This window comes from Rhineura floridana, chromosome 4, assembly GCF_030035675.1.
Source record: "Rhineura floridana isolate rRhiFlo1 chromosome 4, rRhiFlo1.hap2, whole genome shotgun sequence".
In the NCBI taxonomy this organism is placed as follows: domain Eukaryota; kingdom Metazoa; phylum Chordata; class Lepidosauria; order Squamata; family Rhineuridae; genus Rhineura; species Rhineura floridana.
This window is the reverse complement of record NC_084483.1, coordinates 161,962,119-161,975,523: the sequence shown is the minus strand read 5'-3', so window position 1 is coordinate 161,975,523 and position 13,405 is coordinate 161,962,119. Positions and strand designations below refer to the sequence as shown.

Sequence of the window (13,405 nt, the reverse complement as noted above, 5' to 3'; positions counted from 1 at the left end):
TACAGCTTGGGACCAGGATACCTGTAAGACCATCTTATCCCTTATATACTCAATCGATCACTGCGCTCTGCAGGCGGAGGGCCTCCTAGAGATACCATATTATCAGGAGGTCTGTTCTGCACAACATAGGAAATGGACCTTTAGTTTGGCGGCACCTACCCTGTGGAATTCCCTCCCCTTAAATATTAGACAGGCTCCATCTCTGTTATCTTTTTGGCACCCATTGAAGACTTTCCTCTTTCAACAAGCCTTTTAAGTTGAGACCTATCCAAGTCTGTGTCTGTGTTGGAATTGCTTTTTAATATGTTCTTAAACCTTTTAAAAATGTTTTTAACCTTAGATGTTTTGAAAGCTTTTTTAAGTAACGTTTTTGAAGATGTTTTGTTTTAATGTGTTTTAAAGTTTGTTTTTATGATGTTTTAATGTTTTTGGTGCTTTTGTTTGTTGCCCTGGGCTCCTGCCAGGAGGAAGGGTGGGATATAAATCAAATAACAACAACAACAAAAGATCTCACTTTGTATGTATCAACAAACTATTTGTTCTTTTTTTAAACAAATATATACATACAACTTTATATAACTTTATATAAAATATTATAATAAATGTGGCAAATGTTGACAGTGGTTTCTGGTGGCTCCATGTCAGTGGGGCAGTGAAATCTGCTCTGGGGTTTAGTCTGAACTTTCAAGGAGCTGTCCAAGGTGCTTATACCTATTCCCACAATAGGTTCAGCTCCATGAAAGTTTGGACCAAAACCCAGAGAGGATTCCACAGCCCCATTGACATGGAGCCACCAGCTGCCAAATTTGTAAATATTACAAAAGACTAACAAGACACCCATTCATCGTAAGGGATGTGTCATCGAGAAAAGTTCCCAGATCAGAGCATTGATAAGCACTTCTCATGTGTCCTTGTATTAGCTCTCCTACTTAGATGCCTCACAACTGCAAAGGATCCTTAATGAAATATTCCTGAAAGGTAAAGTTCAATGTATACAGATTTTTTTCCAAGTTGTCTTATATCCTGATCAGTCACTGGATCCGGTTTTTAACCAGATTCCTTGGAAGAACAAAGTCTGTGCACTTTCTTTCTGTCTGTCTTGGGGGGGGGGTAGGGATCTGATCCAGGGGAAGGGAGGAAAGAAGTGCCAAGCAGGAGTGATGCCCACAGCACTCCCTCAAAAATCCAAATGGGTTCATGGCCCTAAAAGATTGGTGACCCCTGCCTAGCATGTGACCTGGCCCGTTTTCTTTCTCTCTCTCTCTCTCTCTCTCTCTCTCTCTCTCTCTCTCTCTCACACACACACACACACACACACACACACACACACACACACACACACACACACACACTTCTCAAACACTCCTTCCTTGTCTTCTCCTCCCTTTCCTTTATATGCGGTATCCCCTGACTCCCCTCTTTCCAGCTTTTAAACTTTCCCAACTTTTTTCACTGTCCCACGACTGTGACCCCTTCTCCCTCATCTTGGGTTGTTTCTTCCGCTCCTTGCTCTGACTCTGGTCTCCATTCTTGGCAGGATCTCTCAGCTCACTGAGCACCACACTGAGCACCGCAGCTACTGTGTTCAGCAGAGCTTGGAAAAGTTACTTTTTTGAACTACAACTCCCATCAGCCCTAGGCAACATGGCCACTGGATTAGGCTGATGGGAGCTGTAGTTCAAAAAAGTAACTTTTCCAAGCTCTGGTTCAAAGTGATACTGAATGCACTGTAAGATAACTGGCCGACTATGCCCCTACAAGGAAAGGTACTGAATGCACTGTAAGATAACTGGCCGACTATGCCCCTACAAGGAAAGGCCTTCAGAAAGACTTGAGCCCAAATATGCACTTGTTCTTAAGTCTACCTCAGATACTCCAGAGCAAGGCCCAGTCCTTTTCCAATTGCTCCACTGGTGTATTTTGCAAACTGTAAAGTGGGAAATGGCATACAGTAGTGGAACGTAGACTCTAGTTTCCTGATGTTCAAAGTAAACCACTCCACCACTGCATCCTCCCCTAACCTCCTTATTCTTTGTGCCTGTTGCTTTCTGATTTATCCATTTATAGATCTAATGGCCAGTTTGGGAAGCAGAGATGGATTCAGCTTCGATTCATGCAGGAGCCTTTTAGCTCTGATGGATGTATCTTTTTGACAAATGCAATAAACCTTCCTTGTGCTGCCCTTCCTTGCTTTGAATTATGGCTATGCTTCCCATTGCAGGAGCCCTGTGAGTAAATATTTGCCATGAGATCTGCCCTCTACATATGCAGGGAATCTGTATTGCCATACTCTTCCCTCTATGGGCTCTTTTTTGCTTAAATGTCAAGTGGAGAAGGAAGATCCTAATAATCCCCTTGTGAAATACCTGAATTGTCACCCCTTCTGTAGACCTCTTGCTGTCAGAATCTACATACGGTGCATGTTGCATTCCTTTCAGTCTACACTCCTTCAATCCAAGAAGACTTAATATTACATGGAAAAGCTTAATGATCTGGCCACAGTTTGTGCCCAGACGTATTCCAACATCCTCAACAAAGAGACAAATGTGAAAGAAATTATTATTATTATTATTTATTAAATTTATTAGTCACCCATCTGGCTGGCTGTCCAGACACTCTGGGCAACGTACAAAGTAAAAACATACAAATACATTAAAACATTAAAAATCTCAACAACAATAATAAAACCTAACCCACCCCAAAAGCCTGCCTGAAGAGCCAGGTCTTCAAGGCCCAGCAGAAGCTCATCATAGAGGGGGCATGGCGGAGATCATTTGGGAGGGAATTCCACAAAGTGGGGGCCACAATTGAAAAAGGACTAGGTGGAATTAATGCTTGCACAAAGGAATCCTCTTGTCTACATTTACAATATTGTCTTGTTAACAGTAAAATAACTACATGAACCTTTGAAATAAAAGAAGCATGCAACACAGGACGAATAGTTCACAGGATTGCCAATACCCCCCCCCAAAGAAAATCAAACAAAAGACTAAAGGCTGTTTTTCTTGTAAATCAGCCTGTCTATGACAAACTTGCCTGTTAGAATTACTTACCATACCTGCTTATCTTCTTGTGGAATGATGTGTCCACAAGTAAAGCACTTTGGGAATTTAATGTGGCTCTTGCTCTCTTGTATAGCCAAACTGCAGGTTAAAATATCACATAAGACAGCCGTTTCTAAACTATTGCATTTCTGTGTATGAATCAGAGGAATGGACTTACATGCTTGAATGTTCTCCCATTTTTTTAAAAGCAGCAACCTGCAAATGGAAAGCAAGCATGCCAGACAGATTCTAATCCAGCCTTTTTCTGATGTGCTAAATTTCTGTGTGCAGGAAGGATTTGCTTTGTGCTGGTTTTTAAAATTGGAAATCTGTTCAAATATGCAATTCCTTACCTGTAATCTGACATGGTACAATCCAGAAAGTGCACTGCTACATCATATTTCTGCTGAAGTCAGGCAAGAAGTAAGTCTTAGAGAGGCAAATAGGAAGACATAAATGTTTAGATTGTTGGGATAAACAAGCTTACATGCTTTTAATAGGGAGATATCCCTTCTAGCCAGTATTTGGGGACACCTCTATGCTTGTTTACTGTGATGTAACTTCCTATTGATAGGTGTTATTTCCCTTCTTCTCTTCCTCTTCTTTGTTAAGAGATGTTCTCCATTATAATTCTCCATTAAGCCACAGGAGAGAGAATCCTCTACACAGGCTTCTCTGCCAGATGATCCCAATCATGGACTGAATTTACTACCTACTTCTGTTTTTTCTCTGCAAGCTAGAGCCTACGTTTCCTGAACATATGAAAGGTTGCGAGTATACATTCTTAAGACTCTCTCTGTTGTTTTTATTCAGCTAGTCTGTATGAGGGAAAGGTGGGCTGCTTAATTCTCATTCTGCTTTGCAAAATATATACTCTGCTAAGAAATAGAACTACTGAACTGTTGCTATTTCATTTTAAACCAAATATAGATTACTACTGTATTACTTATTACTCCATTAATGCTATACAATAATTTTATTTGTAAAATAGCTTTGAAGCATAAATAGCATAGAAAGAAGCAAAAATGTCTAAAATCACGAGTCCCCTAGTTCTTGACACCAGAATACTGTTATGAGGATTGTCTTCGTATACATTATTTCTGTCCTCTCCAGCACCATCTGGCAAACATGTTCACTAGTAAGAACTACTGGCTGCCATTATTATAAGGTAATCAAGGGAAACTGAAGGATTCTCACTATCATATGTTGCACCATTACTGGGGGTGGAAGCATGGGTTGCCTCAGGCAGCATCTTGGGGTTGGTTCTTGATGGAATAAGCTTCAGGCACACCAATCCAATGCGGAAGGCAGGATCTCTGGCAATAAAACTACCAAATTCCAAGCCCTCTTGGTTTCGTGATGACAGAAGAAATGGGGCTGGCTGGAGGGTAAAGAAGTATATTAGCTCTGGGGTTGGCATAGTTGGCCCCCAACCCAAGACTTTGCTGAGGAAAAAGGAAATCCAGCAGATCTGAATCCACCCCCCATCTGCCCTTTGTCTACCAGAGTATTGATGGCAGAGGGGCAACAGCAGGGATGGATGCACCTGTCAGTTTTGGTTTCTCTCCGTTTATCATTTTCCCAATCTTAATTTTAGTTCACCCCATTTCAGTTTGTGATTTAAAAACAAAAAGTCCTCAAAAGAATTTGTCATCATTTTAGTGTGTGTTTCTCCTAATTTACGCACATTTTATGCACATTTGCTTACTATAATGCATTTTTGATGTTGTTTCACAAATATGTGCATTTATATGTGTGTTTTTGTACATTTCTTTTGGTTGGAGAATTGCACTGCAAAATTCAGAGAAGTGCAAATTTCAAAGGATGGCTAAGTTTTGATTTGCATATAATTATATATATAATGTTGTTATTCATGTTCAGGTCCCTCAATATTTTGAACACTTGATGCAAAGAGAATTGCAGATTGCCTTTATATAAACTCATTTAAATCTGCTTCCCATGATAGACCACACTTGGAGTGCTAAGAACTGTTTGTGTATTTCATTTATTTATTTATTATAGTATACCGCCCCATAGCTGAAGATCTCTGGGTGGTTTACAGTAACTAAAAACAAATACAATTTCAGATACATCTTTTAAAAAACAATTTAAAAACAATTTAAAAATTTAAAACAATATAAAACACATGCTAAAATGCCTGGAAGAAGAGGAAAGTCTTGACCTGTCGCCGAAAAGATAACAGTGTTGGCGCCAGGCACACCTCGTCATGGAGATCATTCCATAATTTGGGGGCCACCACTGAGAAGGCCCTCTCCCTTGTTGCCATTCTCTGAGCTTCCCTCAGAGTAGGCACCCGGAGGAGGGCCTTTGATCTTGAACGTAGTGTACGGGTGGGTTCGTATCGGGAGAGGCGTTCCATCAGGCATTGTGGTCCCAAGCCATGTAAGGTTTTATAGGTCAAAACCAGCACCTTGAATTGAGCTCGGAAACATAAAGGCAGCCAGTGCAAGCAGGCCAGAATCGGTTTTATATGTTCAGACCATCTGCTCCCTGTTACCAATCTGGCCGCTGCTTTTTGCACAAGCTGCAGTTTCCGAACTGTCTTCAAAGGCAGCCCCACATATAGTGCATTGCAGTAATCTAATTTAGAGGTTACCAGAGCATGGACAACTGAAGCCAGGTTATCCCTGTCCAGATAGGGACGTAGTTGGGCCACCAACCGCAGTTGGTAGAAGGCACTCCGTGCCACCGAGGCTACCTGAGCCTCAAGTGACAAAGATGATTCTAGAAGAACCCCCAAGCTACGAACCTGCTCCTTCAGGGAGAGTGCAACCCCATCCAGGACAGGTTGGACATCCACCATCCGGTCAGAAGAACCACCCACTAGCAGCATCTCGGTCTTGTCTGGATTGAGCCTCAGTTTATTAGCCTGCATCCAGTCCATTGTCGCAGCCAGGCACCAGTTCAGCACATTGACAGCCTCACCTGAAGAAGATGAAAAGGAGAAATAGAACTGTGTGTCATCAGCATACTGATGGCAATGCACTCCAAAGCTCCAGATGACCGCACCCAATGGTTTCATGTAGATGTTGAACAGCATGGGGGACAGAACTGACCCCTGCAGAACCCCATACTGGAGAGTCCAGGGTGCTGAGCAATGTTCCCCAAGCACCACCTTCTGGAGGCGACCTGCCAAGTAGGAGCGGAACCACTGCAATGCAGTACCTCCCACTCCCAACTCAGCCAGTCTCCCCAGAAGGATACCATGGTGGATGGTATCGAAAGCAGCTGAGAGATCAAGGAGAATCAACAGAGTCACACTCCCCCTGTCTCTCTCCCGACAAAGGTCATCATACAGGGCGACCAAGGCTGTTTCCGTGCCAAAACCAGGCCTGAAACCCAACTGAAATGGATCCAGATAATTGGTCTCATCCAAGAGTGTCTGCAGCTGGCCCGCAACCACTCGTTCAAGGACCTTGCCCAGGAATGGAACATTTGCTACCGGCCTATAGTTATTAAGATTTTCTGGGTCCAAGGAGGGTCTCTTCAGGAGTGGTCTCACTACTGCCTCTTTCAGGCAGCCAGGGACCACCCCGTCTTGCGGAGAAGCATTAATCACTTCTCTGGCCCAGCCGGCTGTTCCATCCCTGGTAGCTTTTATTAGCCAAGAAGGGCAAGGATCCAGCACAGAAGTGGTTGCACGAACCTGTCCAAGCACCTTGTCAATGTCCTCAAGCTGCACCAACTGAAACTCATCCAAGAAATCAGGACAAGGCTGTGCTCTGGATACCTTGCTTGATTCACCTGCTATAACACTTGAGTCTACGTCCTGGTGGATGCTAAAGATCTTATCCTGGAAGTGCCTAACAAATTCATTACAGCAGGCCTCAGATGGTTCTACCATGTCCCTGGGGCCAGAGTGTAATAGTCCCCAGACAATTCTGAAGAGCTCCGCTGAGCGGCAGATTGATGATTTGATAGTGGCAGCAAAATATTTGATAGTGGCAGCAAAATTTGATAGTGGCAGCCCCTAAATACAGCTTACCATAGGCACTTACCAGTGTATAATTGCATCCACTAGGAGTTCGTCTCCATCTGCACTCAAGCTGTCTCCGATATTGTTACATTGCTCTCAGCTCTGGGGTATACCATGGAGCCGTACGAGCTCTACACAGGAGAGGGTGCTCAGGAGCAATCATGTCAACCACCCGGGTCATTTCTGTATTCCACAGCTAGACAAGGGTTTCGACAGGAGCGCCAGCCCTATCAGCCAGAAAACTCCCCAGGGCCCTTTGGAAACCATCCGGATCCATTAGTCTCTGTGGGCAGACCAACTTAATAGGTCCCCCACCCTTGCAGAGGGGAAAAGCCACTGTAAGTCTAAACTTCAGCAAGCAATAATTTGTCCATGACAGAGGGACTGATGTAAGGCTCCCCACATTCAGATCATCAACTCCATGTCCAGTTGCAAAAACCAAATCTAGAGTATGCCCTGCTACATGTGTTGGGCCAATGGCATATTGGGACAGTCCCATGGTTGTCATGGAGACCATGAAATCCTGAGCCGCCCCGGATGAGGTTGCCTCGGCATGGATGTTGACATCCCCCAGAACCAACAGTCTGGGGGATCTCAACAGTACACCCGAGACCACCTCCGTCAGCTCAGCTAGGGAGTCTGTTGGGCAGCAGGGTGGGTGGTACACCAACAGAATCCCCAGTCTGTCCCGCTGACTCAACATAAGGTGCAAACACTCCAGACCAGTAGTCACATGCACAGGGTGCTTGCAGAGGGAGATGGAACTCCTATAGACCACAGCAACTCCCCCTTCCTGACCCTCAGGTCTACCCTGATGCTGGACCAGGTACCCTGGCGGGCATAGCTGGGAGAGACTGACTCCCCCCTGCTCACCCACCCAGGTCTCGGTTATACATACCAGATCGGCTGCCTCATCCACAATTAAATCATGAATGAGGGAGATCTTATTATGCACCAATCTGGCGTTTAGGAGCAGCATCCGGAGGCCTGAGAGCTGGCTGATAGGGCTACCAACAAACCTGCAGGGGTGGGGAGGACTGGAACAAGGCACAGCCGTTAACTGCCTGGGCAGCATTCCCCTTACCTGGCAAGTCCTCCTCACAACGCCATATCTCCCTCTACCCGTCAATTAGTGGTGGAGAATCTTACACATTTTTTAACGGAGTGTGAAATATATGTGGAACTATATGTGGAATGTTCCCATTCCTGTTAAAATTTAGGAAATTTGGCCATGAGAAATGAATTTATTTACTATCTAAGCAAAGAAAGTGCTTCACATTCAGAACAGTAAAATTTACTGTAGCAGCTTTGGGGTGGGAGAATAGTTGAAATTTAATCTCCAGAGAAATAGCCATGCTAGGTTTTTGCAGCAAAAACAACAGAGTCTTGTGTCCCATTAAAGACTAACAAATGTATTTCAATATAAGCTTTTGTGGGATACCTCATATCAGTGTGTTATGAAGTGTTATCCCGAGTTATAGATAGGTGTGTGTGTACACACCCACATATGACATATACATACATGTTTTAGGGAGCATTGTGAAAAGCAAGGCCAGAATAATCTCTACACACACAAAAAGAAACAGACACAAATCTGATACCAGAAATAAGGACATTCAAAAGCCAATAGGGGAAAATTTCAACCTTCCAGAACATTCTGTAAGTTAAAGTGGCTATCCTGAAGCAAAGGAATTTCAAAGGAAATGGCAATGTGAATTAAAATACATCAAGAGTTTCAGAGCTGTTTCCTGTGGACTGAGCTGAGACATAGGATTTTTAGCACATTATATGTGCTAATTGGCTTACCAGTGCTAGGATGACTGTGTCATCAAGAACTGTTTTGTGAATTACCACTAAGACTGTTTGTACTTTTCTGCATTTCATGTCCTCTCCTCCCCAAAGGATATATATATATACACCTATAACTTAGGATAACACTTCATACATATGACAAAGTAGACTTTAGTCCACAACAGTTTATGCAGCCCAGTTTGCATCTTGGTACACCAGTGAGCTAAGGGCAGTGAAACAGGCTGGACGATGGCTAGAGCACAAGTGACAGATGTGCTGTGAGGCTGAACAGGCACAACTGATTGAGTAAAACATCATAACTGTGCCCACTTCTTTGCCACTATCACATCCTCAAGTAACCATCCAGTGGAGCTTTTCCGTATTGTCAGGGGTCTGTTGACATCAACTCCAGGAAATGGAGTTTTAGACCCTTCAGAGGCCTACTGTGAATTGTTTGCAAGGCACTTTGAGAGTAAAGTTGCTCACCTTCATAGCAATCTTGATGCCCATCCACATCTACTGTGGTCCGCAGTGAGGTGTCCAGTGCAACATCTGCTGCAACTTCTTGGGAACGGTTTCAGTTGATGCAGCCTGTTGATGTGGACAAGGTGCTTGCAATGATGTGGCCAGCAATGTATCCTCTCGACCCTTGCCCTTCTTGGCTTATTAAAGCTTGCCGAGCGGGTTTGACTGAGTGGATCCAGGGTGTGGTCAACACATCATTGTGGGAGGGAGTGGTTCCAGCCTCCCTGAAAGAGGTGGTGATCTGACCGCTCCTGAAAAAGCCCACCCTGGGCTCATTGGTTTGCGACAATTACTGCCTGGTTGCAAATACCCACTTTTTAGGGAAGATGACTGAGAGGGTTATGGTGCAGCAATTGCAAGTACTCTTGGATGAAACATATTATCTTGACCCATTCCAGTCTGGGTTCAGGCCTGGTTAAGGGATTGAATCAGCCTTGGTTGCCCTGATGGATGACCTTTATCGGTTGAAGCACAGGGGGAGTGCGAACCTGTTACTCTTACTTGATCTGTCTGCAGTTTTTGATAGAATTGACCATGGTATCCTTCTGGGACGTCTTGGTGAGATGGGTATTGGAGGCACCGTTTTACTCTCCAGGGTCGTTTTCAGATAATAGCATTGGATGATTGTCTTTCAGCCCCCTGGCAGTTGTGCTGTAGGTTGCCACAGGGTACCATGCTGTTTAATATCTATATGAAGCCCTTAGGAATGGTCATCAGGAGATTTGGGGCCAGGTGTCAGCAGTACACTGACGATACCCAGCTCTATTTCTCTGTAACATCTGCATCGGGAGAGGCCGTGCAAGCCCTGGACCAGTGCCTGGACTCGGTGGTGGGTTGGCTGAGGGCCAATAAACTGAGTCTGAATCTTAGCAAGACAGAGATGCTGTGAGTTGATGGTTCCTGAGTTCAGATAATTGGTCAGTTGCCTGCTTTGGATGGAGTTGTACTCCCTCTGAAAGAGCAGGTTGGTAGTCTGGGGGTGCTCCTGGATCCATCTTTGTTGCTAGAGGCCCAGGTGACCTCAGTGGCTAGGAGTGCCTTTTACCAGCTTCAGCTGGTAAGACAGCTGCAGCCATTTCTGGACCAGGGTAGCCTGACTACTGTTGTCCACGCACTGGTAATGTCCAGGCTGGATTACTGTAATGCCCTCTATGTGGGGCTGCCCTTGAGATTGGTCTAGAAGCTGCAGCTGGTGCAAAATGCAGTGGCAAGACTGCTCCCTGGGGCAAGGTATCGCCAAAATGTCACCCCACTGCTGAAAGAATTGCATTGGCTGCCTATTAGCTACCAGGCCAAGTTGAAGGATCTAGTAATTTTAGTTTACAAAGCCTTCTTTTTTTAAAAAAAAATATTGTTTTTAAATGTTCTTTTAAAAAAGTTATTTTTAAAGCTTTTAAAAAATGTTTTTAAAGATGTTTTGTTTTAATATATTTTAAAGTCTGTTTTTATGATGTTTTAAAGTGTTTTAATGCTTTTGTTTGCTGCCCTGGGCTCCTATTGGGAGGAAGGGCGGGAGATAAATCAAATAATAAATAATAAAAAAATAAAGTTTATGTCATCACAAGTTTCTTGGAAGTCACAAGACTATCTGTTGTTTTTGAATTTAAATGGATCTGAGTAATGATGAACTTGTGAAATTTCTAGGTAAGGAATTTTCTTTCTGCACTGCATGTAACCGTAAGCAAGTCAAGGGTTAAGCAGACCAATCCAGTATTTTATTTCACTCCTTATCTCTGTATCTTTTAGTGCAGGAATCTCTGGCCCTACAGATGTAGCTGAACTACAACTCCCCAGCTAGCATGACCAATGACCAGGGGTGATGGGAATTGTAGTTCAGCAACATCTGGAGGTCCAAAAGTTCCCCATATCTGTTTTAGTGTGTGTGATTGCTACCTGAAGTGACCTGCTTTAGGCAGCAGCATGAGAAATGCCTCATCGACTGCTGGGCCTAGCATGGGGAAGGTACCATTTGGGCTGCACTTCAGGCAGCAAAATATCCTGGGATGGCAATGCTTATGAAGCATACAGGGCTGGTGTGATGTAGTGGCTTGAGTCATGGACTGATTCACACTGAGAAGTGTCACAGATTAGGAAGGACTGTCTTATGTGATATTTGAACCTGTAGTTTGGCTGTGAGAAAGAGAGAGAGGAGACCACTGGCAGCAGGTAGTTCATAAACCACAAGCTTCCTATATGGAGCTTTTGAGGGGCAAGGAATGTCACACCATTACTAGTAATAGTGAAAAAGTAACCATGGCGGCAGTTGTCCAGTCAGCACCATCCAAGTGTGCAGTTGCTGACTAGGTAATTGCTCCGACTGATGCCAGCAGCTTGCCATTGGAGTGATGACGCAAAAGCCAATCAGTAACAACCACACACTTGCTGGGAGAAGGGGAATCACATGCTTGAATGTGATTCCCCATGATGAAACCAAAAAATCATAACAATCTGCAAATGGAAGCATGCCAGACAGGTTTTGTCCGATGTGCTGTATTTCTGTGTGCAGAGAGGGTTTTGCATTGAAATATGCAATCCCCCACCTGTAATCTGATGTGGTAAAATCCTGAAAGTGCAGTACCACCTCATATTTTTGCTCAGGCCATGCAAGAGGTAACATTTAGAGAGGCAAAACAGGGACACTAATGTTTAGGTAAATTTCCCACAAATTGGTCACAAACCAGTGCAAATCAAAACTTACTTAAAACTTGACCACATATGCAGACCAATGCTAATGGAAGACTTACACTGCAAGAGTTTGAAAAACTTTGGCGAGATCTCTACAAATATAAGGTATGGATGAAATTTATGAATCCACATTCTCAGCTGGTGCCCTGCTCTTTCTTTTTTCTTTTCTTGATGTCGCCCTTTTTCATACTATTAAAATAGTTAATGATCTCATATTTCTGAGAGGAGAGATTTTTGTGCCATAATAATGTGACACCTTTCCCCTGCTATATAGAGTAGGGATGCTATATGATTAGGGGTGGAATCTGTTTCAAAGATATTGATACACTGAATTTGGCAGTTCTGATCTGATCAAGCTTCACACTCATCGGACCGTCTCTTTTATAAGTGGCTTTCGTTGAGCTACTCATGCATTCTCAGGTTTCTTTTTTTAAAACAGCCTGATTAATTATGTGCAAAATTATATGCAAACCCTCCCCCATATATTATATATATTATATGTTTTAAAAGAGTCAAGCCCCAAGCTGTACTATATTTCTGCAGAATAATTTTATATTAACATATATTTATTTTTATACGGTTATATAGATTTTATGTGTATCTGTTTATGTGCTGGTTACTCTATGAAACCTGGAGTATATATACATATAATATTATACATGCATAATGCATACATGTATAATATTATATATATGGTACTGTGCATAATATGTGAGTTGTTCATATTTTTGGCAAAATGGGGAGGACTTTGCTTCTTGTCAAGATTAAGGAGTGAGATGGGAATGGGGGGTGGAATTGCATAGATAAGCTCAGCATCAAGATCTCTGAAAAATTCCATCTCTAGCTATGATAATTCATGTGACAGTGACTGAATCTAGATATTTCCCTTGTTTTACAATATTATCTCAGGTTTAAATATTTTCCAGGACATTTTTAAAAGAGAAGATGAAAATAATTCTGGATTCCTAGATATTTCCAATTTGAGAAGAGTAACACAGAGTGCAGGTATGCTGATAAATTCTGAACATATTTTCATGCAAGGCCAGTTTACATTTTGATATTTGATACATTTTTGTGGGAATTTTCTACAGTAGAAATTTAGCATGTGAAGCTTTTCTCCTGATAGGGAGATTAGTAATGGAAAAGTTTCATCCACTAACAGAGCAATCCAATTGGTGGGAAGCTGGCGGAGGGGTGGTGGCAGAGGAGCTGGCGGAAAGTTCCATGGCATCCACTTCCTGCTCGGTAGCCATTGGCCTGGCTGAGCACCAGCTCCGTGAGGAGCTGGCAAACAAGCGGGAAGGAAGAAGCTGGCTCCCATGAATCGGCCTGCCGGGGAGTAAGTACTCACCATAGACAGTCC

General features: G+C 43.3%; 1 protein-coding gene across 1 annotated transcript in view; it reads left to right on the top strand.

The window, feature by feature from the left end:
• Positions 1–13,405, top strand: part of CAPN13 (calpain 13) — a 106,497-nt gene that overhangs the window by 83,110 nt on the left and 9,982 nt on the right. Inside the window, exons 15-18 of the mRNA XM_061626118.1 lie at positions 921–978; positions 2,068–2,141; positions 12,079–12,147; positions 12,969–13,047. Coding sequence (XP_061482102.1) covers positions 921–978; positions 2,068–2,141; positions 12,079–12,147; positions 12,969–13,047 — 280 coding nt within the window. The remainder of the gene's footprint in view (positions 1–920; positions 979–2,067; positions 2,142–12,078; positions 12,148–12,968; positions 13,048–13,405) is intronic.